Raw genomic sequence first — 23,680 nt, 5'->3', positions numbered from 1 at the left:
CCTAGACAGATATAGAGCTTTAGCTTCGGCTGTCCAGGCATGATGGGAATTGTAGTTTTGCAACAGCTGGAGAGCCGCAGGTTCCCCATCACAGTCCTAAAGAAAACACAGTGCTACTCTGTACAGCAGAGATCCTCAACCTGCCGCAAAACCACAACTCCCAGCATGCCCTGCAATATAGCTCTGAACAGCTGAGGAGTCACAGGTTAGCAATGGAAAATGGTGGCATAAATGTCCATATCCTCTATACATACATCTCATGAATCCATATACATGAGGTATTAGTTTAGAATGACACTATAACAACATGTAATAATAATTATAAATAGATGGAGCACAGTCAGCACCCAGCATAAACAGCACAGTCACCCACCCAAGTCCCAGCATAAACTAGACAGAGATCCGAGCTACATAACTGTCAGCATGCCAAGCTGGATGAAGAACTACAAGTCTCAGAACCACACTAAAGATACTGTACATCCTGCTGTCTGCATGCAACGACTCTATAAGAAGTTTGTCCCATCCCGCGGCCCGTATGTACTGGCAGCCGCTCCGCCGTTCTGTTTCCAGCACTTCCGCCCTTTCTTTGTCTCGCGAGATTTGAACCCGGATTGTATTGTGCCACGTCTGAGCCGTGCCGGGTCCATAGAAAACAACGGCCGGAGGTAAGAACGGAGTCTGCGGGTGTAGGACGGAGGCTGCAGGGTGTAATAGTGAGGAGGATGGAGGCTGCAGGGTGTAATAGTGAGGAGGATGGAGGCTGCGGGTGTAATAGTGAGGAGGACGGAGGCTGCAGGGTGTAATAGTGAGGAGGATGGAGGCTGCAGGTGTAATAGTGAGGAGGACGGAGGCTGCAGGGTATAGTAGTGAGGAGGATGGAGGCTGCGGGTGTAATAGTGAGGAGGACGGAGCTGCAGGGTATAATAGTGAGGAGGATGGAGGCTGCAGGTGTAATAGTGAGGAGGATGGAGGCTGCGGGTGTAATAGTGAGGAGGATGGAGGCTGCAGGGTGTAATAGTGAGGAGGATGGAGGCTGCGGGTGTAATAGTGAGGAGGACGGAGCTGCAGGTGTAATAGTGAGGAGGACGGAGGCTGCAGGGTGTAATAGTGAGGAGGACGGAGGCTGCAGGGTATAATAGTGAGGAGGATGGAGGCTGCAGGGTATAATAGTGAGGAGGACGGAGGCTGCAGGGTGTAATAGTGAGGAGGATGGAGGCTGCAGGGTGTAATAGTGAGGAGGATGGAGGCTGCAGGTATAATAGTGAGGAGGATGGAGGCTGCGGGTGTAATAGTGAGGAGGACGGAGCTGCAGGGTATAATAGTGAGGAGGACGGAGGCTGCGGGTGTAATAGTGAGGAGGACGGAGGCTGCAGGGTGTAATAGTGAGGAGGATGGAGGCTGCGGGTGTAATAGTGAGGAGGATGGAGGCTGCAGGTGTAATAGTGAGGAGGACGGAGCTGCAGGGTATAATAGTGAGGAGGATGGAGGCTGCAGGGTGTAATAGTGAGGAGGATGGAGGCTGCAGGTGTAATAGTGAGGAGGACGGAGGCTGCAGGTGTAATAGTGAGGAGGATGGAGGCTGCAGGGTGTAATAGTGAGGAGGACGGAGGCTGCAGGGTGTAATAGTGAGGAGGATGGAGGCTGCAGGTATAATAGTGAGGAGGATGGAGGCTGCGGGTGTAATAGTGAGGAGGACGGAGGCTGCAGGGTGTAATAGTGAGGAGGATGGAGGCTGCAGGGTGTAATAGTGAGGAGGATGGAGGCTGCAGGGTGTAATAGTGAGGAGGACGGAGGCTGCAGGTATAATAGTGAGGAGGATGGAGGCTGCGGGTGTAATAGTGAGGAGGACGGAGGCTGCAGGGTATAGTGAGGGGGACGGAGGCTGCGGGTGTAATAGTGAGGAGGACGGAGGCTGCGGGTGTAATAGTGAGGAGGACGGAGGCTGCGGGTGTAATAGTGAGGAGGACGGAGGCTGCAGGGTGTAATAGTGAGGAGGACGGAGGCTGCAGGGTGTAATAGTGAGGAGGATGGAGGCTGCAGGGTGTAATAGTGAGGAGGACGGAGGCTGCAGGGTATAATAGTGAGGAGGACGGAGGCTGCAGGGTATAATAGTGAGGAGGATGGAGGCTGCGGGGTGTAATAGTGAGGAGGCTGCAGGTGTAGTAGTGAGGAGGACGGAGGCTGCGGGTGTAATAGTGAGGAGGACGGAGGCTGCGGGTGTAATAGTGAGGAGGATGGAGGCTGCAGGTGTAGTAGTGAGGAGGATGGAGGCTGCAGGTGTAATAGTGAGGAGGACGGAGGCTGCAGGGTGTAATAGTGAGGAGGATGGAGGCTGCAGGGTGTAATAGTGAGGAGGATGGAGGCTGCAGGGTATAATAGTGAGGAGGATGGAGGCTGCAGGGTGTAATAGTGAGGAGGATGGAGGCTGCAGGGTGTAATAGTGAGGAGGATGGAGGCTGCAGGTGTAATAGTGAGGAGGATGGAGGCTGCGGGTGTAATAGTGAGGAGGATGGAGGCTGCGGGTGTAATAGTGAGGAGGATGGAGGCTGCAGGGTGTAATAGTGAGGAGGATGGAGGCTGCGGGTGTAATAGTGAGGAGGATGGAGGCTGCAGGGTGTAATAGTGAGGAGGATGGAGGCTGCAGGGTGTAATAGTGAGGAGGAGGATGGAGGCTGCGGGTGTAATAGTGAGGAGGATGGAGGCTGCAGGGTGTAATAGTGAGGAGGATGGAGGCTGCAGGGTGTAATAGTGAGGAGGAGGATGGAGGCTGCGGGTGTAATAGTGAGGAGGATGGAGGCTGCAGGGTGTAATAGTGAGGAGGATGGAGGCTGCAGGGTGTAATAGTGAGGAGGAGGATGGAGGCTGCGGGTGTAATAGTGAGGAGGATGGAGGCTGCAGGGTGTAATAGTGAGGAGGACGGAGGCTGCAGGTGTAATAGTGAGGAGGACGGAGGCTGCAGGGTATAGTGAGGGGGACGGAGGCTGCAGGGTGTAATAGTGAGGAGGATGGAGGCTGCAGGTGTAATAGTGAAGAGGATGGAGGCTGCAGGTGTAATAGTGAGGAGGATGGAAGCTGCGGGTGTAATAGTGAGGAGGACGGAGGCTGCGGGTGTAATAGTGAGGAGGATGGAGGCTGCAGGGTATAATAGTGAGGAGGATGGAGGCTGCAGGTGTAATAGTGAGGAGGACGGAGGCTGCGGGTGTAATAGTGAGGAGGACGGAGGCTGCAGGGTGTAATAGTGAGGGGGATGGAGGCTGCAGGTGTAATAGTGAGGAGGATGGAGGCTGCGGGTGTAGGACGGAGGCTACAGGGTGTAATAGTGAGAAGGACGGAGGCTGCAGGGTGTAATAGTGAGGAGGACGGAGGCTGCAGGGTGTAATAGTGAGGAGGACGGAGGCTGCAGGGTGTAATAGTGAGGAGGATGGAGGCTGCAGGGTGTAATAGTGAAGAGGACGGAGGCTGCAGGGTGTAATAGTGAGGAGGATGGAGGCTGCAGGGTGTAATAGTGAAGAGGACGGAGGCTGCAGGGTGTAATAGTGAGGAGGATGGAGGCTGCAGGGTGTAATAGTGAAGAGGACGGAGGCTGCAGGGTGTAATAGTGAGGACGACGGAGGCTGCAGGTATAATAGTGAGGAGGACGGAGGCTGCAGGGTGTAATAGTGAGGAGGACAGGAGGTATATTGGAGGACAGGAGGTATATTGGAGGACTGGTGTCCCTGGTTCTCTCTGCACTGGTGTCGCCCGTCTGTAATAATCCATGTCTGGTCCTTAGGTAAGATGGAGACTCACTGGCTGAGAAGACGGGCGGCTCTCGTTCTGCTCACTGTCTGCATAAGTGCTGTGATTGCTCAGAATATTCACCATGGCCACAGCCATGAAGGTCACCACGGCCACAGTCACGGCCATCATGGCCACAGCCATGAAGGTCACCACGGCCACAGTCACGGCCATCATGGTCACAGCCATGAAGGTCACCATGGCCATCATGGTCACAGCCATGAAGGTCACCATGGCCACAGCCATGAAGGTCACCATGGCCACAGCCATGAAGATCTCCACCACGGCCATGAACACGGTCACGATGATTTTCAAGAATTTAAGAATCGTTGGACAATGGGAGACGCCCCACCGCAGGAGGTCGAGGAGGAACGTGTCAAGAGAGAAGCCGTGAAGGACGCAATACCGCCTCCTCCTCCTTATGACTCCAGGGAGAAGATGGACCCTGTTACACTATGGACCTATGTAAGTAGGAGCTGATGCCTACCTGTACAGCTGAGGGTCTGCTACTATTGCCTGCAGTGTACAGTATGTGGGAGGATCAGTACAGAAACCATTAGGGTGGAGTTGTACACATTCAGACAGTTGTAACAAACCCTCAGCTGTAAGATGTTCTTCTCTGTATAGCTTTGCAGCCTCTGTAGATTGTTCCCATTCACTGACAGCAAGCAGAGATCTAACCACGATTATTCATTGAAGCCCAAAGTAGCAGAACTTCTCATCAGACGATGATCACGCTGTATAGAACCAGAACGCTGATCAGCTGACACATCGTCCCGCGCCTGGAATGTCTCATTTACTGCCAAATCATAAAAAGCTCATCCCCTACAGATAACCAGATGTGACAGCAGCAGCACGCCCCCCCCCCTTACCGCCACCGCCTCCCCCGCTGCCTGTACCCGCTTGTTTTATAATCTTCCATCGAGCCCTCTCTCCTATACACACAGCCTGGTGGAGATCTCAGATGTCACAGACTCCTCCTTACACATAGATCACATCATGTATTATACTCCAGAGCTGCACTCACTATTCTGCTAGTGGTGTCACTATGTACATACATAACATTACTGCTCGGTGCTCGTGTACTGGGCCTATTACACGGCCCGATAATCGTTTAGCGAGGGCTGCAGGGACATTATAACCGATGTCCTTGCAGCCCTTGTTTAAACACCATACTTTATCTTAACATGTGCAGCAGCAGCTTTGGTGCGGCCTGTCTGACCTGACAGACCACTCAGCCAATCACTGGCCGCGGTGGTCCTGGCTCTGAAGCTGCTGCTGCACGCGGGAACGGGAGCAAGAAGGAGCGCAGGAGGAGACCTGCACCATGTTTAGGTAAAGCATGGTGCTTGTGAAATCGTCAGTCGCCGCCGATAGAACGTTGTCTCTATTCCACGGAGCGATAATCGGCCAAATTTGGCCAATTATCGCTCCGTGGAATAGACCCCTTATACTCCAGAGCTGCTCTCACTATTCTGCTGATGGGGTCACTGTGTACATACATTACATTACTGATCCTGTATTTCTTTTATTAAAATTTTAAACATAACAATAAATAAATACAGAAATAACGCATCATATCTAACCAGAACAAAACAATAAAACCGAAAAATTACCAAAACAAAATGAAACCATAACATAAACCACCGGTCCGTCCCCACACTCATTCTTCTACACAGACAACCCACATACCTATATACAATATATACTCACACAATATAAACATTTTTAGGTAAATATATTAATAAACTATATACACTACTATATACACACCTAAATACACTACTATATACAAACCTACTATATACAATAAACCACGATATACTAAACACCTATATAAATAACTAAATGTAAACTCCCAGGCCCAGTTGCATTGTGCACAACCTAATTCCACAGACACAATTCTACACAAACCAACGCCAACTAAACAAGACATCATACACAAATAAACTAAAACTAAACAAGACATTATATAAATAATAACCTACAACTAAACAATACATATAATATATATTTTTTTATTTTGGCCCTGTATTATACCCCAGAGCTGCACTCACTATTCTGCTGGTGGGGTCACAGTTTATATACGTTACATTACTGATCCTGTATTATACCCCAGAGCTGCACTCACTATTCTGCTGGTGGGGTCACAGTGTATATATGTTACATTACTGATCCTGTGTTATACTGCAGAGCTGCACTCACTATTCTGCTGGTGGGGTCACAGTGTATATATGTTACATTACTGATCCTGTGTTATACTGCAGAGCTGCACTCACTATTCTGCTGGTGGGGTCACTCTGTACATACATTACTGATCCTGTATTATATGTGGCTGTGACCTGTCACGTTTTCTTCCCCGTTGTATTAGATGTCTCGCCGGCTGCGCTCTCAGGTGACCGTGTCCTGTAACCTTCTCTCCCTCTCTTGCAGGCGATATGCGCCACGCTGCTGATCTCCGCCGCTCCCTTCTTCATCCTCTTCCTGATCCCGGTGCAGTCTAACAGCAGCCAGCACCAATCCCTGCTGAAGCTGCTGCTGAGCTTTGCCTCCGGGGGGCTGCTGGGAGACGCCTTCTTACACCTCATCCCCCACGCACTGGGTAGGACGTCTCATAGCATTGGATTGTGACCAGCGGTTCTCTAGTTGTGCTGAGACTACAACTCCCAGCATGCTCCGAAAGCCACAGGTTGGGGGTTGTAGCTTCACCACAGGTGGAGAGTTGCTCTCTTCAGGCTATCATGTTATAACTGACTGTCTCTCTCTGTAGAGCCGCACTCTCACCACCAGCCTGAGGAGGACGCTCATGACCATCACGGACACGGACACTCTCACGGTGAGAACACAACCACAGCTCACTAATGTTCACCTTCTGGTTTCACTGTATTAGTATTAAAGGGTTAATAAAAATGTAAGTTATTCATTCTTCACCATTAGCAGATCTCTGCTTGTTGTCAGTGAATGGAAACCTCCTCCAGGGGTCCTGTGTCTCCTGCAATGATCATGCATGTACATAGTCTAAAGGACTGCTTAAAGTTAGACAGATTTGTAAATTACTTCTATGTAAAAATCTCCATTCTTCTAGTACTTATCAGCTGCTGTATGTCCTGCAGGAATTATATTCTCTCCAGTCTGACGCAGTGCTCTCTGCTGCCACCTCTGTCCATGTCAGGAACTGTCCAGAGTAGCAGCAAATCTCCATAGAAAACCTCTCCTGCTCTGCACAGTTCCTGACATGGACAGAGGTGGCAGCAGAGAGCACTGTGTCAGACTGGAAAGAATACAGGGCATACAGCAGCTGATAAGTACTGGAAGACTGGAGATTTTTAAAATATATAGATTTTTAAATTACTTCTAAGTTTCTTGTACCAGGTGATTTGAAAAAATAAAATTAAAATGTTGCCGGAGTTCCCCTTTAAAGGGGTTATCCAGTATTTGGGGGGGGGGAACACTTTATTGGAAAAACAGCGCCACCCCTGTCATCGGGTTGTGTGTGGTATTACAGTTCAAATCCATTCACGATAATGGAACTGAGCTGCAACATCAGCACCTATACTGAGGACAGGAGAGGTGCTGACTATGGAGGAGAGCAGCCATGTTTTTCTAAGCCTGGATAACCCCTTTAAGCATTGTTGTGCGATGACCCCTTTAACCCTGATAGTCATATCCCCGCAGTCACCAAGTCACATTGAAGTCAATGGATTTTTTTCCCCCTCAGATCACAGTCATTCCCACATGATGTCTGTGGGATTGTGGGTCCTGGCGGGAATCATTGCTTTCCTGGTGGTGGAGAAGTTTGTGCGACATCTGAAGGGGGAGTCCGGTCACGGCCACAGCCACGGCCACAGCCAGGGTAGGTCTCCGTCCCATCAGTTACAGCTGTCTGTGTGCCCGAGGACAGGATGTAATGCCTCTCATGGTTCCTCGTAGAGTCCAAACAAGGCTCGGGGAGTGCCGCCAAGGAGAAGGACGAGAAACAGGACGGGAAGGACGGCGTGAGGCAGAGGAACAAGGAGGCCACCGCCAAGAGCGGCAAGTCGGGAAAGGACAAGCATCGCACAGGTTGTAGCACAGTAATGCGGAATGAGGATTCCCCTCCCCCTCCCCCTCCGATCAGTCATCTGTTAACCTCTCCCCTCCTCCGGTAGACATGACCGTTTCTGGCTACCTGAACCTCGCCGCTGACTTCACGCACAACTTCACCGACGGTTTGGCAATCGGAGCCTCCTTCTTGGTGAGCAGCAGCGTCGGCATAGTCACCACAATCACCATCCTGCTCCATGAGGTGCCGCATGAGATCGGAGACTTCGCTATCCTGGTGCAGAGCGGCTGCACTAAGAAAAAGGTCTGTATCCTTAAAGGGGCTATAAAAAAAAAACATGGCCACTTTCTTCTAGTAACAGCATGATTCTTGTCCTGAGTTTGGGTGTGGTTTTCAGCTCAGTTCCATTGAGGTGAATGAAGGTGCAATACCACATACAACCTGAGGACAAGGGTGGTGCTGTTTTTTTTTTTTTTTTGTTTTTTTCAAGAATGCGGCTGTGCTTTTTCTAATCCTGGATAATCCCTTTAAATAATCCCTAAAATAGCGAGACCCTTCTCTGTTGCCCTCTATGTAGCGCTCTCATTCACGGACGCCCCTTCTCTCTTCCAGGCCATGATGTTACAGCTCAGCACGGCTCTCGGCGCTCTGGCCGGCACCGCCTGCTCTCTACTGGCAGAGGGAATCGGTGAAGCCGCCACCTTGTGGATCCTTCCGTTCACTGCCGGTGGTTTCATCTACATCGCAACGGTCTCCGTCATCCCTGAGCTCCTGAAGGACTCTCGCCCCAAACAGTCCATCATGGAGACCTTCGGCCTGCTGCTAGGTGTCGCCATGATGGTCCTGATTGCACATTTTGAGTAGAGGATCTGTCGCATTGTGAAGCCGAGATACAAGTCTTGTGTGAGCGGAGGGGGACACCAGGGTGTCATGGCGGCTGTGGTGTCCTGTGTGCCTGAGGATGAAGCACTCTCTCACCCTGGACACTACAATAGGATATACTGCTCCGCTCCACTTCGCTGTAATTTTCATGTCGGACATATTTTTTTGGACCAAATTGAATAGTAATCATGGAAGTCTCTGGGCCCTGGTATTGTGTGTTTTATACTAATAGAATAAGTCGTAACACGTTAGGTCACAATCCCTGTCTGCTCCTTAAAGGAGTCTGCAATACTCTGGTCCATCTGATTGGTCTCCTATCTAAGGATGGACTCGCATAGTCAGGACCTCTGATCACTCCAATGTGGACTGTGAGGGATCGGAGGAGAAGTGGTGATGGGACATTCATACTGCTCTCTGTATAAAGCTGGGGAATATGTTACGCGGATAGTCTATTACTGTGTGAGGACTTTTTAAAGGGGTTGTTCACCCAAAAAAATCTTTTAAATATACTGGTGCCAGAAAGTTATAGAGATTTATAATTTGCTTCTATTAAAAAAAAAAAAATCTAAATTTTTCCAGTACTTATCAGCTGCTGTATGTCCTACAGGAAGTGGTGTATTGTTTCCAGTTCCAGCCTAAAGAGCAGGAGAGGTTTTCTATGGGGCTATCTACTGCTCTGGATAGTTTCTGACATGGACAGAGGTGGCAGCAGAAAGCACTGTGTCGGACTGGAAAGAATACACCACTTCCTGTCGAGCATACAGCAGCTGATAAGTACTGGAAGACTGAAGAATTTCTATTAGAAGTAAATTACAAATCTCTGGCACCAGTTGATTTAAAAGCAAAACTTTTTTTGGTGAACAACCCCTTTAAATCTGAACGTCATACAAAGGGGCAGCGCCATCTAGTGTCCAGGCTGTATGGCTGCAGCTGTGCATCCCCGCCCGCTGTGACTCTGTATCCAAGTGCTTTCTCTGGGGTGTCGGACGCTTTGATTTCGTGTCCTTGGAGATTTCTCTCTATATTATTTTTTTAAGTAAGAAAAAATAAAGGAATAAAAGTCAGATCGGATCGGTGTCTGGGTTGTGGTTATGACTGATAGGATGATGGTGCGATCCTCGCAGGGTCTGGATTATATACACACAGGGGGAGATTTATCAAACATGGTGTAAAGTGAAACTGGCCCAGTTGCCCCTAACAACCAATCAGATTCCACCTTTCATTCCTCACAGACTCTTTAGAAAATGAAAGGTGGAATCTGATTGGTTGCTAGGAGCAACTGAGCCAGTTTCACTTTACACCATGTTTGATAAATCTCCTCCATAGTATTGTGCAAAAGTTTCAGATAGGAATAAAAAAACAAATCCAAAGTAAGAAAGCCGCCCGGTGCCATCAGCAGCTGTTCTAGGTATAGTCAGGTCCGTGACTAAGCAGTTATACCAAACAGGAGATCTGCACTTTAAGGCTATGTTCACACACATTGGAGTTTCATTGTGTTATTCTCTCCAGTCTGACATAGTGCTCTCTGCTGCCACCTCTGTCCATGTCAGGAACTGTCCAGAGCAGGAGAGGTTTTCTATAGGGATTTGCTGCTGCTCTGGACACTTCCTGACATGGACAGAGGTGGCAGCAGAGAGCACTGTGTCAGACTGGAAAGAATACACCACTTCCTGCAGGACATACAGCAGCTGATAAGTACTGGAGGACTGGAGATTTTTTTTTTTTTTTAATAGAAGTAAACTACAAATCTCAGGCACTTTCTTGCACCAGTTGCTTTGTAAGAAAAATATTTTTTGGTGATCAACCCCTTGAACTGAAATAGAAACCACTGTGTAGGAAGCTTAAAAATGGGAAAGTAACAGCCAAACTCTGGCTTAAATGTGAAGATGGGAAATACCATTTCCTGGCACAGGTCACGCACCATAGCAAGACTCCAGCGCTAGAACAAGACACAAGGTAGTTATGTTACATCTGCATAATACAAGCTCTGAAGCACAAAGAAAGGGGCGACGCTGCGGACTGTGGACGTAGGGAACATCCAGGGGAAATGCAGCGCTTCAAAATCATAAGATGTCCAGCACAAACCAGTGGGCTCCATCTACTGTATGGCGGAGTCAGTCTGAAAGTGATCCCTATGGAAGGATTGCAGCCAAACTGCTATAACTTCTGTACAGAAACCAGGAGAAGTGACTGTATGAAAAATGGCGGCAGGTGATCCGGCCTGAGGAGGCGGGAGGTGAAATATCTGGCTGGAAATGAGAAATAAAAGTCGTTCTATGGTGACTGACTTCACTTCTCTGTAACAAAGATCGCAGATGGTCACTTAGGGGCCTTTTACACAGACAGATTTATCTGACAGATTATTGAAGCCAAAGCCAGGAATGGATTTGAAAAGAGGAGAAATCTCAGTCTTTCCTTTATTACCTGTTCTCTGTTTATAGTCTGCTCCTGGCTTTGGCTTTATCTGTCTGTGTACTACAACGGTGTATACATCCCAATCCTCATGGGCCACAAACACATTGGGGGAGATTTATCAAACATGGTGTAAAGTGAAACTCGCCCAGTTGCCCCTAGCAACCAATCAGATTCCACCTTTCATTCCTCACAGACTCTATGGAAAATGAAAGGTGGAATCTGATTGGTTGCTAGGGGCAACTGAGCCATTTTCACTTTACACCATGTTTGATAAATCTCCCCCTATGTGTTTTGAGGATTTTCTACACACAGAACACCTGAGATTGGAGATGAACACCTGACGATTTTACAGTATTAGTGAAGTGCTTCACTAGGCTTGGCGGTCGGCTTGTCGGCCGGTTGCCTTTAAATTCCATGCGCTTCTCTCCGAGTGCCTGTAAAATCTGGATCCAGTCCTGAAACACATCTCCCAGTTTCCCAGGACTGGATCCAGATTTTCCAGGCACTCAGAGAGAAGCGCATGGAATTTAAAGGCAACCGGCCGACAAGCCGACCGCCGAGCCTAGGGAAGCACTTCACTAATTCTGTAAATTCACTCATCTCCAATCGCAGGTGTCTGTGTATAGAAAATCCTCAAAGCATGATGTGTTTGTAGGCCATGAGGACTGGGAGGGAGAAGCACTGCTATAAAAGACTGGCCAAAACAATAAATCCAGTGCGGGAACATAAAGTATCTATACTTACCTGTCCCCATGCCCCTGTCAGTGCACAGTGTAGTGTAAATGCTGCTCCTGTCAGTGCACAGTGTAGTGTAAATGCTGCTCCTGTCAGTGCACAGTGTAGTGTAAATGCTGCTCCTGTCAGTGCAGTGTAGTGTAAATGCTGCTCCTGTCAGTACAGTGTAGTGTAACTGCTGCTCCTGTCAGTGCACAGTGTAGTGTAAATGCTGCTCCTGTCAGTGCACAGTGTAGTGTAAATGCTGCTCCTGTCAGTGCACAGTGTAGTGTAAATGCTGCTCCTGTCAGTGTGAATGTAGTGTAAATGCTGCTCCTGTCAATGTGCAGTGTAGTGTAAATGCTGCTCCTGTCAGTGCACAGTGTAGTGTAAATGCTGCTCCTGTCAGTGCACAGTGTAGTGTAAATGCTGCTCCTGTCAGTGCAGTGTAGTGTAAATGCTGCTCCTGTCAGTGCACAGTGTAGTGTAAATGCTGCTCCTGTCAGTGCACAGTGTAGTGTAAATGCTGCTCCTGTCAGTGCACAGTGTAGTGTAAATGCTGCTCCTGTCAGTACACAGTGTAGTGTAACTGCTGCTCCTGTCAGTGCACAGTGTAGTGTAAATGCTGCTCCTGTCAGTGCACAGTGTAGTGTAAATGCTGCTCCTGTCAGTGCACAGTGTAGTGTAAATGCTGCTCCTGTCAGTGTGAATGTAGTGTAAATGCTGCTCCTGTCAATGTGCAGTGTAGTGTAAATGCTGCTCCTGTCAGTGCACAGTGTAGTGTAAATGCTGCTCCTGTCAGTGCACAGTGTAGTGTAAATGCTGCTCCTGTCAGTGCAGTGTAGTGTAAATGCTGCTCCTGTCAGTGCACAGTGTAGTGTAAATGCTGCCCCGTCAGTGCACAGTGTAGTGTAGTGTAAATGCTGCTCCTGTCAGTGCAGTGTAGTGTAAATGCTGCTCCTGTCAGTACACAGTGTAGTGTAACTGCTGCTCCTGTCAGTGCACAGTGTAGTGTAAATGCTGCTCGTCAGTGCAGTGTAGTGTAAATGCTGCTCCTGTCAGTGTGCAGTGTATTGTAAATGCTGCTCCTGTCAGTGCGCAGTGTAGTGTAAATGCTGCTCCTGTCAGTGCAGTGTAGTGTAAATGCTGCCCCTGTCAGTGCACAGTGTAGTGTAAATGCTGCTCCTGTCAGTGCAGTGTAGTGTAAATGCTGCTCCTGTCAGTGCACAGTGTAGTGTAGTGTAAATGCTGCTCCTGTCAGTGCACAGTGTAGTGTAACTGCTGCTCCTGTCAGTGCACAGTGTAGTGTAAATGCTGCTCCTGTCAGTGCGCAGTGTATTGTAAATGCTGCTCCTGTCAGTGCAGTGTAGTGTAAATGCTGCTCCTGTCAGTGCAGTGTAGTGTAACTGCTGCTCCTGTCAGTGCACAGTGTAGTGTAAATGCTGCTCGTCAGTGCAGTGTAGTGTAAATGCTGCTCCTGTCAGTGCGCAGTGTATTGTAAATGCTGCTCCTGTCAGTGCGCAGTGTAGTGTAAATGCTGCTCCTGTCAGTGCAGTGTAGTGTAAATGCTGCCCCTGTCAGTGCACAGTGTAGTGTAAATGCTGCTGCTGTCAGTGCAGTGTAGTATAAATGCTGCTCCTGTCAGTGCACAGTGTAGTGTAGTGTAACTGCTGCTCCTGTCAGTGCAGTGTAGTGTAAATGCTGCTCCTGTCAGTGCACAGTGTAGTGTAAATGCTGCTCCTGTCAGTGCGCAGTGTATTGTAAATGCTGCTCCTGTCAGTGTAGTGTAAATGCTGCTCCTGTCAGTGTAGTGTAAATGCTGATCCTGTCAGTGCACAGTGTAGTGTAAATGCTGCCCGTCAGTGCAGTGTAGTGTAAATGCTGCTCCTGTCAGTGCAGGGTAGTGTAGTGTAAATGCTGCTCCTGTCAGTGCAATGTAGTGTCTCCCTATCCCTGCTAAACTCCTTCCCACTTCTCTCCACCTGCCGTAACACTATAACTCCCAGCATGCAGCGGGGTTCACGTGTCACCAGGCCCCGCCCACAGCTCGATCATAATTCATAACCAATGTTACACATGAAGCAAAACATTCTTGTCCATAGAGAACAATACGCGGACACCTGAGGAGCAGACGCTGCAGACGCTCTATCCCTCCCCCCACCTCTCTATGGTCGGGAACTTCCGGTCATCATCATGGCGGCGCCCTTAAGGCTGAAGAGCACGCTGGCCTTGGTGACAGGTGATTGTATGAGCGCACGGGGTGTCACCTGCGGCCGCCATCACCGATCCCTGTGCTGTTACTGATCCCTTACTGTATCTCTGTATCTGATCCCTCCCCGGAGATGACCGCAGATCCTGGTGGTGATGTCACTGATGTGATGTCATCTGCTCCCTCCATGTCTGGGAGTGATGTAATAGAGATGACCAGTGATTTCCTATAGTGGGGTAAAGCTGCAGTGTAAAGCATGGTGGATAGAGTCCAGTATATCAAGCAGGAAACCCCATAACACAGTGTACCCGAAGATTGCTGCAAAACTACTACTCCCAGCATGCCCTGTCAGGGCATGCTGGGAGTAGTAGTTTTGCAACAGCTGTAAAGGACTGATCTAAAGTAGTAGTCACCCAGGGCATGATGGGAGTTGTAGTTTTATAGCAGTTTGGAAGCAATAAGGGTAGGATCACACTACGGAATCTGTGGGATAAGTTCCAGCGGATTCCGTCATTAGTACCTGCTTGCGGCCACTGGCTCCATAGACACCGTTCTATGGGCCGGTCGATTCCGCTATCCGCTGAAAGAAGTGACATGTCAATAATTTCGGCGGATTCCGCATTCCGGATTCCGCAAGCGGGTACTAGCAACGGAATCCGCCGGGACGTATCCGCACAGATTCCGTAGTGTGAACCCACCCTCAGAGTCTAACACATGTACGTGCCACAATATGGCAGTATTGATAGATTGGGGATAATCTCTTTAAAGGGGCACTCCAGCTAAAATATTTTTTCTTTCAAATCAAGTGGTATTAGAAAATGCCAGAGATTTGTAATTTAACTTCTATTAAAAAAAATCTCCAGTCTTCCAGTACTTATCAGCTGCTGTATGTCCTGCAGGAAGTGGTGTATTCTTTCCAGTCTGACACAATGCTCTCTGCTGCCACCTCTGTCCGTGTCAGGAACTGTCCAGAGCAGCTGCCAATCTCCATAGAAAACCTCTCCTGCTCTGGACAGTTCCTGACATGGACAGAGGTGGCAGCAGAGAGCACAGTGTCAGACTGGATAGAATACACCACTTCCTGCAGGACATACAGCAGCTGATAAGTACTGGAACACTGAAGATTTTTTAATAGAAGTAAATTAGGAATCTCTGGCACCAGTTGATTTGAAAGATTTTTTTTTTTTTTTTTTTTTGCTGGAGTACCCCTTTAATTTTTCTTATGTTTTAGGTTTTTCATTTCTTCCTTGGTGTTTCCCATGATTAAAAAACATCTGCGTTCTTTTAGAAACAGCGCCACACCTGTCCTCAGGTTGTGTGTGGTATTACATCTCAGCTTCAGTCACATCAGTGTTCAGGGGGTGGAGCTGTAATACCACATGCACACTGAGGACAGGTGTGGCGCTGTTGTTACTGGTTGCCGTCAGTATTTCACACAGCTGAGGTGTTGTTACAGCAGACGGAGAAGGGCAGGTGTGCAGCCTGTAGAGGATGTAACGGCCGCTCTCTGCTCTGACCCTCAGGTGGTGGCAGCGGGATCGGCCGAGCGATCTGCCAGCGGCTGTCACAGGAAGGGGCATCGGTCGCTGTCGTTGATGTTAACATTGACTCCGCTAATGAAACCCTGGGGAGCCTGTCATGTGACGTCCCAGGACAGGAGCATGTGGCCCTTACAGCCGACGTCTCCCGATCCGAGAGTGTCAGCGCCCTGATGGAGCAGATACAGGTATATCGGACCCCCGTTACCCAGCAGTGCTCACAGTAGTGTACAGGTATATCTGACCCCATCACCCAGCAGTGCTCACAGTAGTGTACAGGTATATCTGACCCCATCACCCAGCAGTGCTCACAGTAGTGTACAGGTATATGTGACCCCCAGCAGTGCTCACAGTAGTGTACAGGTATATCTGACCCCCAGCAGTGCTCACAGTAGTGTACAGGTATATCTGACCCCCAGCAGTGCTCACAGTAGTGTACAGGTATATCGGACCCCCAGCAGTGCTCACAGTAGTGTACAGGTATAGCTGACCCCCAGCAGCACTCACAGTAGTGTACAGGTATATCTGACCCCATCACCCAGCAGTGCTCACAGTAGTGTACAGGTATATCTGACCCCCAGCAGCACTCACAGTAGTGTACAGGTATATCTGACCCCCAGCAGCACTCACAGTAGTGTACAGGTATATCTGACCCCCAGCAGTGATCACAGTAGTGTACAGGTATATCTGACCTCCAGCAGTGATCACAGTAGTGTACAGGTATATCGGACCCCCAGCAGTGCTCACAGTAGTGTACAGGTATATCTGACCCCCAGCAGTGCTCACAGTAGTGTACAGGTATATGTGACCCCCAGCAGTGCTCACAGTAGTGTACAGGTATATCTGACCCCCCAGCAGCACTCTCAGTAGTGTACAGGTATATGTGACCCCCAGCAATGCTCACAGCAGTGTACAGGTATATCGGACCCCCGTTACCCAGCAGTGCTCACAGTAGTGTACAGGTATATCTGACCCCCAGCAGCACTCTCAGTAGTGTACAGGTATATGTGACCCCCAGCAATGCTCACAGCAGTGTACAGGTATATCTGACCCCATCACCCAGCAGTGCTCACAGTAGTGTACAGGTATATCTGACCCCCAGCAATGCTCACAGTAGTGTACAGGTATATCTGCCCCCGATCACCCAGCAGTGCTCACAGTAGTGTACAGGTATATCTGCCCCTGATCACCCAGCAATCCTCACAGTAGTGTACAGGTATATCTGACCCCATCACCCAGCAGTGCTCACAGTAGTGTACAGGTATATCTGGCCCCCAGTGGTGCTCACAGTAGTGTACAGGTATATCTGCCCCCGATCACCCAGCAGTGCTCACAGTAGTGTACAGGTATATCTAACACACGGCAGTTCTCACGGTAGTGTACAGGTATATCTGACCCCCAGCAGTGCTCACAGTAGTGTACAGATATATCTGACCCCCAGCAGTGCTCACAGTAGTGTACAGGTATATCTGACCCCCAGCAGTGCTCACAGTAGTGTACAGGTATATCGGACCCCCAGCAGTGCTCACAGTAGTGTACAGGTATATCTGACCTCCAGCAGTGATCACAGTAGTGTACAGATATATCTGACCCCCAGCAGTGCTCACAGTAGTGTACAGGTATATCTGACCCCCAGCAGTGCTCACAGTAGTGTACAGGTATATCTGACCCCCAGCAGTGCTCACAGTAGTGTACAGGTATATCTGACCCCCAGCGGTGCTCACAGTAGTGTACAGGTATATCTAACCCCCAGCAATGCTCACAGTAGTGTACAGATATATCTGACCTCCAGCAGTGATCACAGTAGTGTACAGGTATATCTAACCCCCAGCAATGCTCACAGTAGTGTACAGGTATATGTGACCCCCAGCAGTGCTCACAGTAGTGTACAAGTATATGTGACTCCCAGCAGCAATACTTACAGTAGTGTACAGGTATATCTGACCTCCAGCAGTGATCACAGTAATGTACAGGTATATCTGACCTCCAGCAGTGATCACAGTAGTGTACAGGTATATTGGACCCCCAGCAGTGCTCACAGTAGTGTACAGGTATATCTGACCCCCAGCAGTGCTCACAGTAGTGTACAGATATATCTGGCCCCCAGCAGTGCTCACAGTAGTGTACAGGTATATCTGACCCCCCAGCAGCACTCTCAGTAGTGTACAGGTATATGTGACCCCCAGCAATGCTCACAGCAGTGTACAGGTATATCGGACCCCCGTTACCCAGCAGTGCTCACAGTAGTGTACAGGTATATATGACCCCCAGCGGTGCTCACAGTAGTGTACAGGTATATGTGACCCCCAGCAGTGATCACAGTAGTGTACAGGTATATCTGACCTCCAGCAGTGATCACAGTAGTGTACAGGTATATCTGACCCCCAGCAGTGATCACAGTAGTGTACAGATATATCTGGCCCCCAGCAGTGCTCACAGTAGTGTAAAGGTATATCTGACCCCCAGCGGTGCTCACAGTAGTGTACAGGTATATCTGACCCCCAGCAGTGCTCACAGTAGTGTACAGATATATCTGACCCCCAGCAGTGATCACAGCAGTGTACAGGTATATCGGACCCCCAGCAGTGCTCACAGTAGTGTACAGGTATATCTGACCCCCAGCAGTGCTCACAGTAGTGTACAGGTATATCTGACCCCCAGCAGTGATCACAGCAGTGTACTGGTCAGTGACCACTCTCCGTCCTCTCCGCAGTCTCGCTTCTCTGCTCCTCCTCGTGTGGCCGTCAGCAGCGCCGGAATCACCAGGGATGAATTTCTACTTCGCCTGTCAGAGGAAAATTTCAACACTGTGCTGGACGTCAACCTCAAGGTATCGCTGTACTAAAGGAGTAGTAGATACTTCCAGGCTGTGGATGTGTTTTGGGGAGGTTTACGCCTTTGGATCAGTCAGTGACTGATATGTTACATTACAGGAGGGATTTGCCATCTCTCTCATCCTCTTCCTTGTTTACTGTAGGGGCCGTTCCTCATCACGCAGGCCGTGGCCCGATCGATTGTATCCAGCGGACAGAACGGCGGCTCCATCATCAACATTAGCAGCATTGTGGGAAAGGTGAGAGTACTGAGTAATCTCATGTGACCTAATAGATACATGTAACTGACCTATAGTGACAGGCATGGCAGGCAGTCGTATAGTGACAGTTATGGCAGGTAGTCATATAGCGGCAGATAGTGACAGGTATGGCAGGTGGTTATATAGTGACAGGTATGGCAGGTAGTCATATAGTGACAGGTATGGCAGGTAGTTATATAGTGACAGGTATTGCAGGTAGTCATATAGTGACAGGCATGGCAGGTAGTCAGTTATATACTGACAGGTATGGCAGGTAGTCATACAGTGACAGGCATGACAGGTAGTCAGTTATATAGTGACAGGTATGGCAGGTAGTCAGTTATATAGTGACAGGTATGGCAGGTAGACGTATAGGGACAGGTATGGCAGGTAGTCATATGGTGACAGGTATGGCAGGTAGACGTATAGTGACAGGCATGGCAGGTAGTCAGTTATATACTGACAGGTATGGCAGGTAGACGTATAGTGACAGGTATGGCAGGTAGTCATATAGTGACAGGCATGGCAGGTAGTCAGTTATATACTGACAGGCATGGCAGGTAGTCAGTTATATACTGACAGGTATGGCAGGTAGACGTATAGTGACAGGTATGGCAGGTAGTCATATGGTGACAGGTATGGCAGGTAGTCATACAGTGACAGGCATGGCAGGTAGTCAGTTATATACTGACAGGTATGGCAGGTAGTCATACAGTGATCGATCTGTCTGCTACAGGTGGGGAATCTTGGTCAGGCGAACTACGCTGCCTCTAAAGCCGGGTTGGAAGGTTTCACCAAGACTGCAGCCAAGGAATTGGCCAAGTGAGTAGAGAGTGATCACAGTGATCAGGCCTGACTGTGTCCATCACAGCTGCAGGGTTGTCACAGTGTGTCAGAGCTCTGTGATCAGGACCTGATACTCTGAATGAGCTGACTGCGGGTTTCACTGGACTGATCAGCCTTCATTTTCTCCGCTCACAGGTTCGGAATCCGCTGTAACACAGTATTGCCTGGATTTACTGTCACCCCAATGACTGATACAGTCCCACAGAAAGTGCTGGACAAAGTGAGCTGAAGTGACCGGGTCTAGTAGAGCTCTCTTTATTTTCTTCCTTGTTTATGATTGTGCACCCCCATCCCCGGTGAGGCCATCCCAACAGGGGACCCCCTGCACTGCTTCTCCACTTTACTCTAGTGTTGGTATATGAGCTACCTGCAGCCGCCAGTAGGGGGAGCTCAACGCATACTGATGTATACAGCTCCCATTCTACTATCCCTTCCATGTCAGGTTCTTACACTGTAGCAGCCGGTGTCTGTTCTCTCCATGTCATTAAATATGTCAGACCTTAACCCTGTATGTTATTTCTAGAGATGAACGAACCTCGCGCATGTTCGAGTCGATCCGAACCCGAACTTTCGGCATTTGATTAGCGGTGGCTGCTGAAGTTGGATAAAGCCCTAAGGCTATGTAGAAAGCATGTATATAGTCATTGGCTGTATCCATGTTTTCCAGACAACCTTAGAGCTTTATCCAAGTTCAGCACCCCCCGCTAATCAAATGCCGAACGTTCAGGTTCGGATCGACTCGAACCCGAACCCGGTTCACTCATCTCTAGTTATTTCCCTTTCTCCTAAATTGATAAGACAGGGGTCATTAAATAAGATGGTACCAAAAAATACTGGAGACTAACTAGAAATTTCACAAAATTTCAGAAAATTTGTATCAAATTTCAGAAAATTTGTAACAAATTTCAGAAAATTTTTAACACATTTCCAAAAATTTTCACAAAATGTCAAATTTTCAGAGCTTTCTGGTTCTTCTTGCCTCCTTGCAGGGAGTCATTGGGGTAACATTATGGGATGACTTGAGTTGCAGTTCTGGCCTTGTTTGCACTTTGCAGTAATTGACGCCATTGTTTCGTCTGTATTTTTCGCAGATTTTAGGTACAATACCGCTGGGGAGGTTCGGCCAGCCTGAAGGTAAATCCATTCATCTGTTTCCATCCATTGTGTCCTGTTCCTTGTAGCTCACAGCCATATTGTACAGCAGGGATGGGGAACCTGTGGCCCTCCAGCTGTTGCAAAACTACAATTCCCATCAGGCCTGGACAGCCGTTATCCCTATCCCTTTCTCACAGCCTCACAGACACCCCTACATTCACCATAGACAACAGACAATGACCTATCCGTCCTATCATATAGCCTGTGGCTCCATCTACTCCACCCCTTACATTACCCTTAGGATACATGTATCCCAGGCAGGTTTACATTCACTTAACTACAGATTTACTTACCACATCTGCTGGAAGTTTACTCCAAGCATCTACTACTCCTTCAGTAGCAGACGGAGCACAGCAGGAAGGCCTATGAGACAAGCTTTACTATGGTAACTGCAGAACGCCTCCCAATCCGCAGCTCAGGTCATATAGTTCTGTCATTATTTCAGATATCGCAGATGCTTGCGCCTTCCTGGCATCGGACGACAGCAAATATATCACAGGGGCGAGTATAGAGGTGACTGGTGAGTATACGGATGGAAGGAACGTATATACAAGGACCGATCAGTATACGTGGATATTGCCTGGGTAACAGTTTATATTGTATGGCTATCATGGAAGCTGCTGGATATGTCTGCAGACTATCGCACCAGACCACTCACCACGTGTCACTCCATGTGATGCTGAAAGTAGGAAGTGGCCATTATAATGTACTGTATTATTGGTAATCTGCACTCTGTGTCCCCCATGCTTTACACTGCAGCTCTGCTGGTACAGATTGGCTGCTGTGTATCCTTACTGGGAAGCCGCTAGATGGAGAACTGGTTTCCACTGGTCCAGACACTTATTATATTCCCTCTTGTCTCCCCAGGTGGACTCTACCTATGAACAGTTTGCCCGTCTGACATGGCCGCCAATGCTGTATGGGCACATGACGTGTTAGATGCTCCTGAGTCCGCGTCCTGCTGAGATGCAGCGTCCGATCATGGCCGCCATGACTGACTGTACTGTTAATTGTAAATAATCAAGGAAATATTCTGATATCTTTTATTAAATATCACATTTTATATTCCTCTATATGAGTGTGAGTGGTCAGGATTCTCGGAGGATGAGTGTGAGCGGTCAGGATCCTTGGTAGATGAGTGTGAGCGGTCAGGATCCTTGGTAGATGAGTGTGAGCGGTCAGGATCCTTGGTAGATGAGTGTGAGCAGTCAGGATCCTTGGTAGATGAGTGTGAGCGGTCAGGATCCTTGGTAGATGAGTGTGAGCGGTCAGGATCCTTGGTAGATGAGTGTGAGCGGTCAGGATCCTTGGTAGATGAGTGTGAGCAGCCATGATTCCCTGCAATTGAGTGTGAGTGGTCAAGTTGAGTAGATGAGTGGTCAGGATTCCTAGTAGATGAGTGTGAGTGGTCAGAATCCTCAGTGGATGAGTTTCAGCGGTCAGGATTCCCGGTAGATAAGTGCGAGTGGTCAGGATTCTCGGTACATAAGTGTGAGTGGTGAGGATTCTTGGTAGATGAGTGTGAGTGGTTCTCATTAGATAAGTGTGAGTGGTAATGATTCCCTGTAAATGAGTGTAAGCAGTCAAGATACTCAGTAGATGAGTGTGAGCTGTCATGAATCTCTGCAGCGGAGTGCGAGTGGTCAGGATCCTCGGTAGGTGAGTGTTGGCAGTCAGAATTCTTGTTAGATGAGTGTGAGTGGTAAGGATTCTCAGTATATGAGTGTGACCAGTCAGTATCCTTGGTAGATGAGTGTGAGCAAACAGTATCAGCAGTAGATGAGTGTGAGCAGTCAGGATGCTCAGTAAATGATTGTGAGTGGTCAGGATTCTCAGTAGATGAGTGTGAGTGGTCAGGATGCTTGGTGAATGAGTTTCAGCGGTCAGGATCCCCAGCAGATGAGTGTGAGCAGTTAGGATGCTTGATTAATGAGTGTGAGTTGTCATTATCCCTGATAGATGAGTTTAAGTGGTCAGGATCCTCGGTAGATTAGTGTTTGTGGTCAGGATCTAAGGTGGATGAGTGTGAGCGGTCAGGATCCTTGTTTAATGAGTGTGAGTGGTCAGGATCATTGGAAGATGAGTGTGAGCGGTCAGGATGCTTGGTGGATGAGTGTGAGCAGTCAGGATCCTTAATAGATGAGTGTGAGTGGTCAGGATTCTCAGATGAGTGAGTGGTCACCCTGTTAGGATTGGAGATGAGTGAGAGCTCAGATAACACAGCACGGATCTCACATCCATATAATGGTCATGGTGCTTCAGATACTTAGGTCACCAAATATTAATAAATCGGTACCAGACAAAACCAAAGTTTTCTCTATGGCTGGGGATGTTGTAAAACAATGAGCAAGCTATACTTACCCCCTCCAGCTGCCATGCCAATGCTCCCAGTGTTCGGCTGATCTCTGCTTCTACCTGGTTCCATGTGACCCCGATCCCGCAGGACATTACTGAGGCCACAGGTGAGCAGGTCCCAGGGAGTTGGGACGTCACAGGAACCAAGAAGAAGTGGATACCAGTGGAGGACTGAAAACATCGATGTGGCAGCCGGTGGGAACTTTAGGAGGTGAGTATAACATGTTTATTAGTTTCTCCCCATCCCTGGATCATCTCATTGCAGGTCGGCTCCACAGCCTCATGGTAGTCACACGTAGACTATGTTTGGTCTATTGAATCCTATGGGGAAGCCCCGGTATATATCAGAATGCCTCTTAGGTGCTATCCTGGTATATACCTGCAGTAGATGGCAAGTGCATAATATGAACAGCCCCTTAAGGTGCTTGGAGGTAAAACATTATAGGAAACTCTGCAGAGACATGCTCCGGCATATGTAGGCGCCAATCACATTATGTATACGGTGTGCGGGTGTATACTGTGGAAGTATACCATACTAATAACTACCTTCAGTCTATTAGTGAGTGCACCACGGTATATGTCAGAACTTAAAGGGGAGATTTATTAGGTCATTATTATAGTAAGTCCCTCTGTTGCCCATAGCAACCAATCACAGCTCAGCTTTCATTTCTCAC

At 48.6% G+C, this 23,680-nt stretch overlaps 2 protein-coding genes across 4 annotated transcripts; both read left to right on the top strand.

Annotated features, from left to right (window-relative positions):
* Positions 1-591: 591 nt before the first annotated feature.
* Positions 592-8,915, top strand: SLC39A7 (solute carrier family 39 member 7). Of its 2 annotated transcripts, XM_069942916.1 has the most exons (9): positions 592-665; positions 3,773-3,893; positions 3,951-4,242; positions 6,211-6,379; positions 6,548-6,613; positions 7,496-7,630; positions 7,708-7,839; positions 7,926-8,122; positions 8,432-8,915. In XM_069942916.1, exons 2-9 carry the CDS (start codon positions 3,778-3,780, stop codon positions 8,681-8,683), a joined length of 1,359 nt encoding a protein of 452 aa, XP_069799017.1. In that variant the 5' UTR covers positions 592-665; positions 3,773-3,777; the 3' UTR covers positions 8,684-8,915. The 2 variants fall into 2 exon arrangements, with proteins under 2 accessions (XP_069799017.1, XP_069799016.1); XM_069942915.1 differs by having other exon boundaries at positions 3,773-4,242.
* Positions 8,916-13,925: 5,010 nt separating this feature from the next.
* Positions 13,926-21,724, top strand: HSD17B8 (hydroxysteroid 17-beta dehydrogenase 8). Of its 2 annotated transcripts, XM_069942913.1 has the most exons (9): positions 13,928-14,069; positions 15,563-15,765; positions 18,291-18,407; positions 18,555-18,650; positions 19,387-19,472; positions 19,632-19,716; positions 20,588-20,630; positions 21,097-21,171; positions 21,519-21,724. In XM_069942913.1, the coding sequence occupies exons 1-9, from the start codon at positions 14,024-14,026 to the stop codon at positions 21,533-21,535; spliced, it is 768 nt and encodes a 255-aa protein (XP_069799014.1). In that variant the 5' UTR covers positions 13,928-14,023; the 3' UTR covers positions 21,536-21,724. The 2 variants fall into 2 exon arrangements, with proteins under 2 accessions (XP_069799015.1, XP_069799014.1); XM_069942914.1 differs by lacking the exons at positions 21,097-21,171; positions 21,519-21,724 and having other exon boundaries at positions 13,926-14,069; positions 19,632-19,734; positions 20,588-20,614.
* Positions 21,725-23,680: the final 1,956 nt, after the last annotated feature.

Source organism: Dendropsophus ebraccatus, chromosome 10, assembly GCF_027789765.1.
Source record: "Dendropsophus ebraccatus isolate aDenEbr1 chromosome 10, aDenEbr1.pat, whole genome shotgun sequence".
Taxonomy (NCBI): Eukaryota; Metazoa; Chordata; class Amphibia; order Anura; family Hylidae; genus Dendropsophus; species Dendropsophus ebraccatus.
Note: the sequence above shows the minus strand (reverse complement) of the source record. Positions and strands in the feature narration are given on the sequence as shown.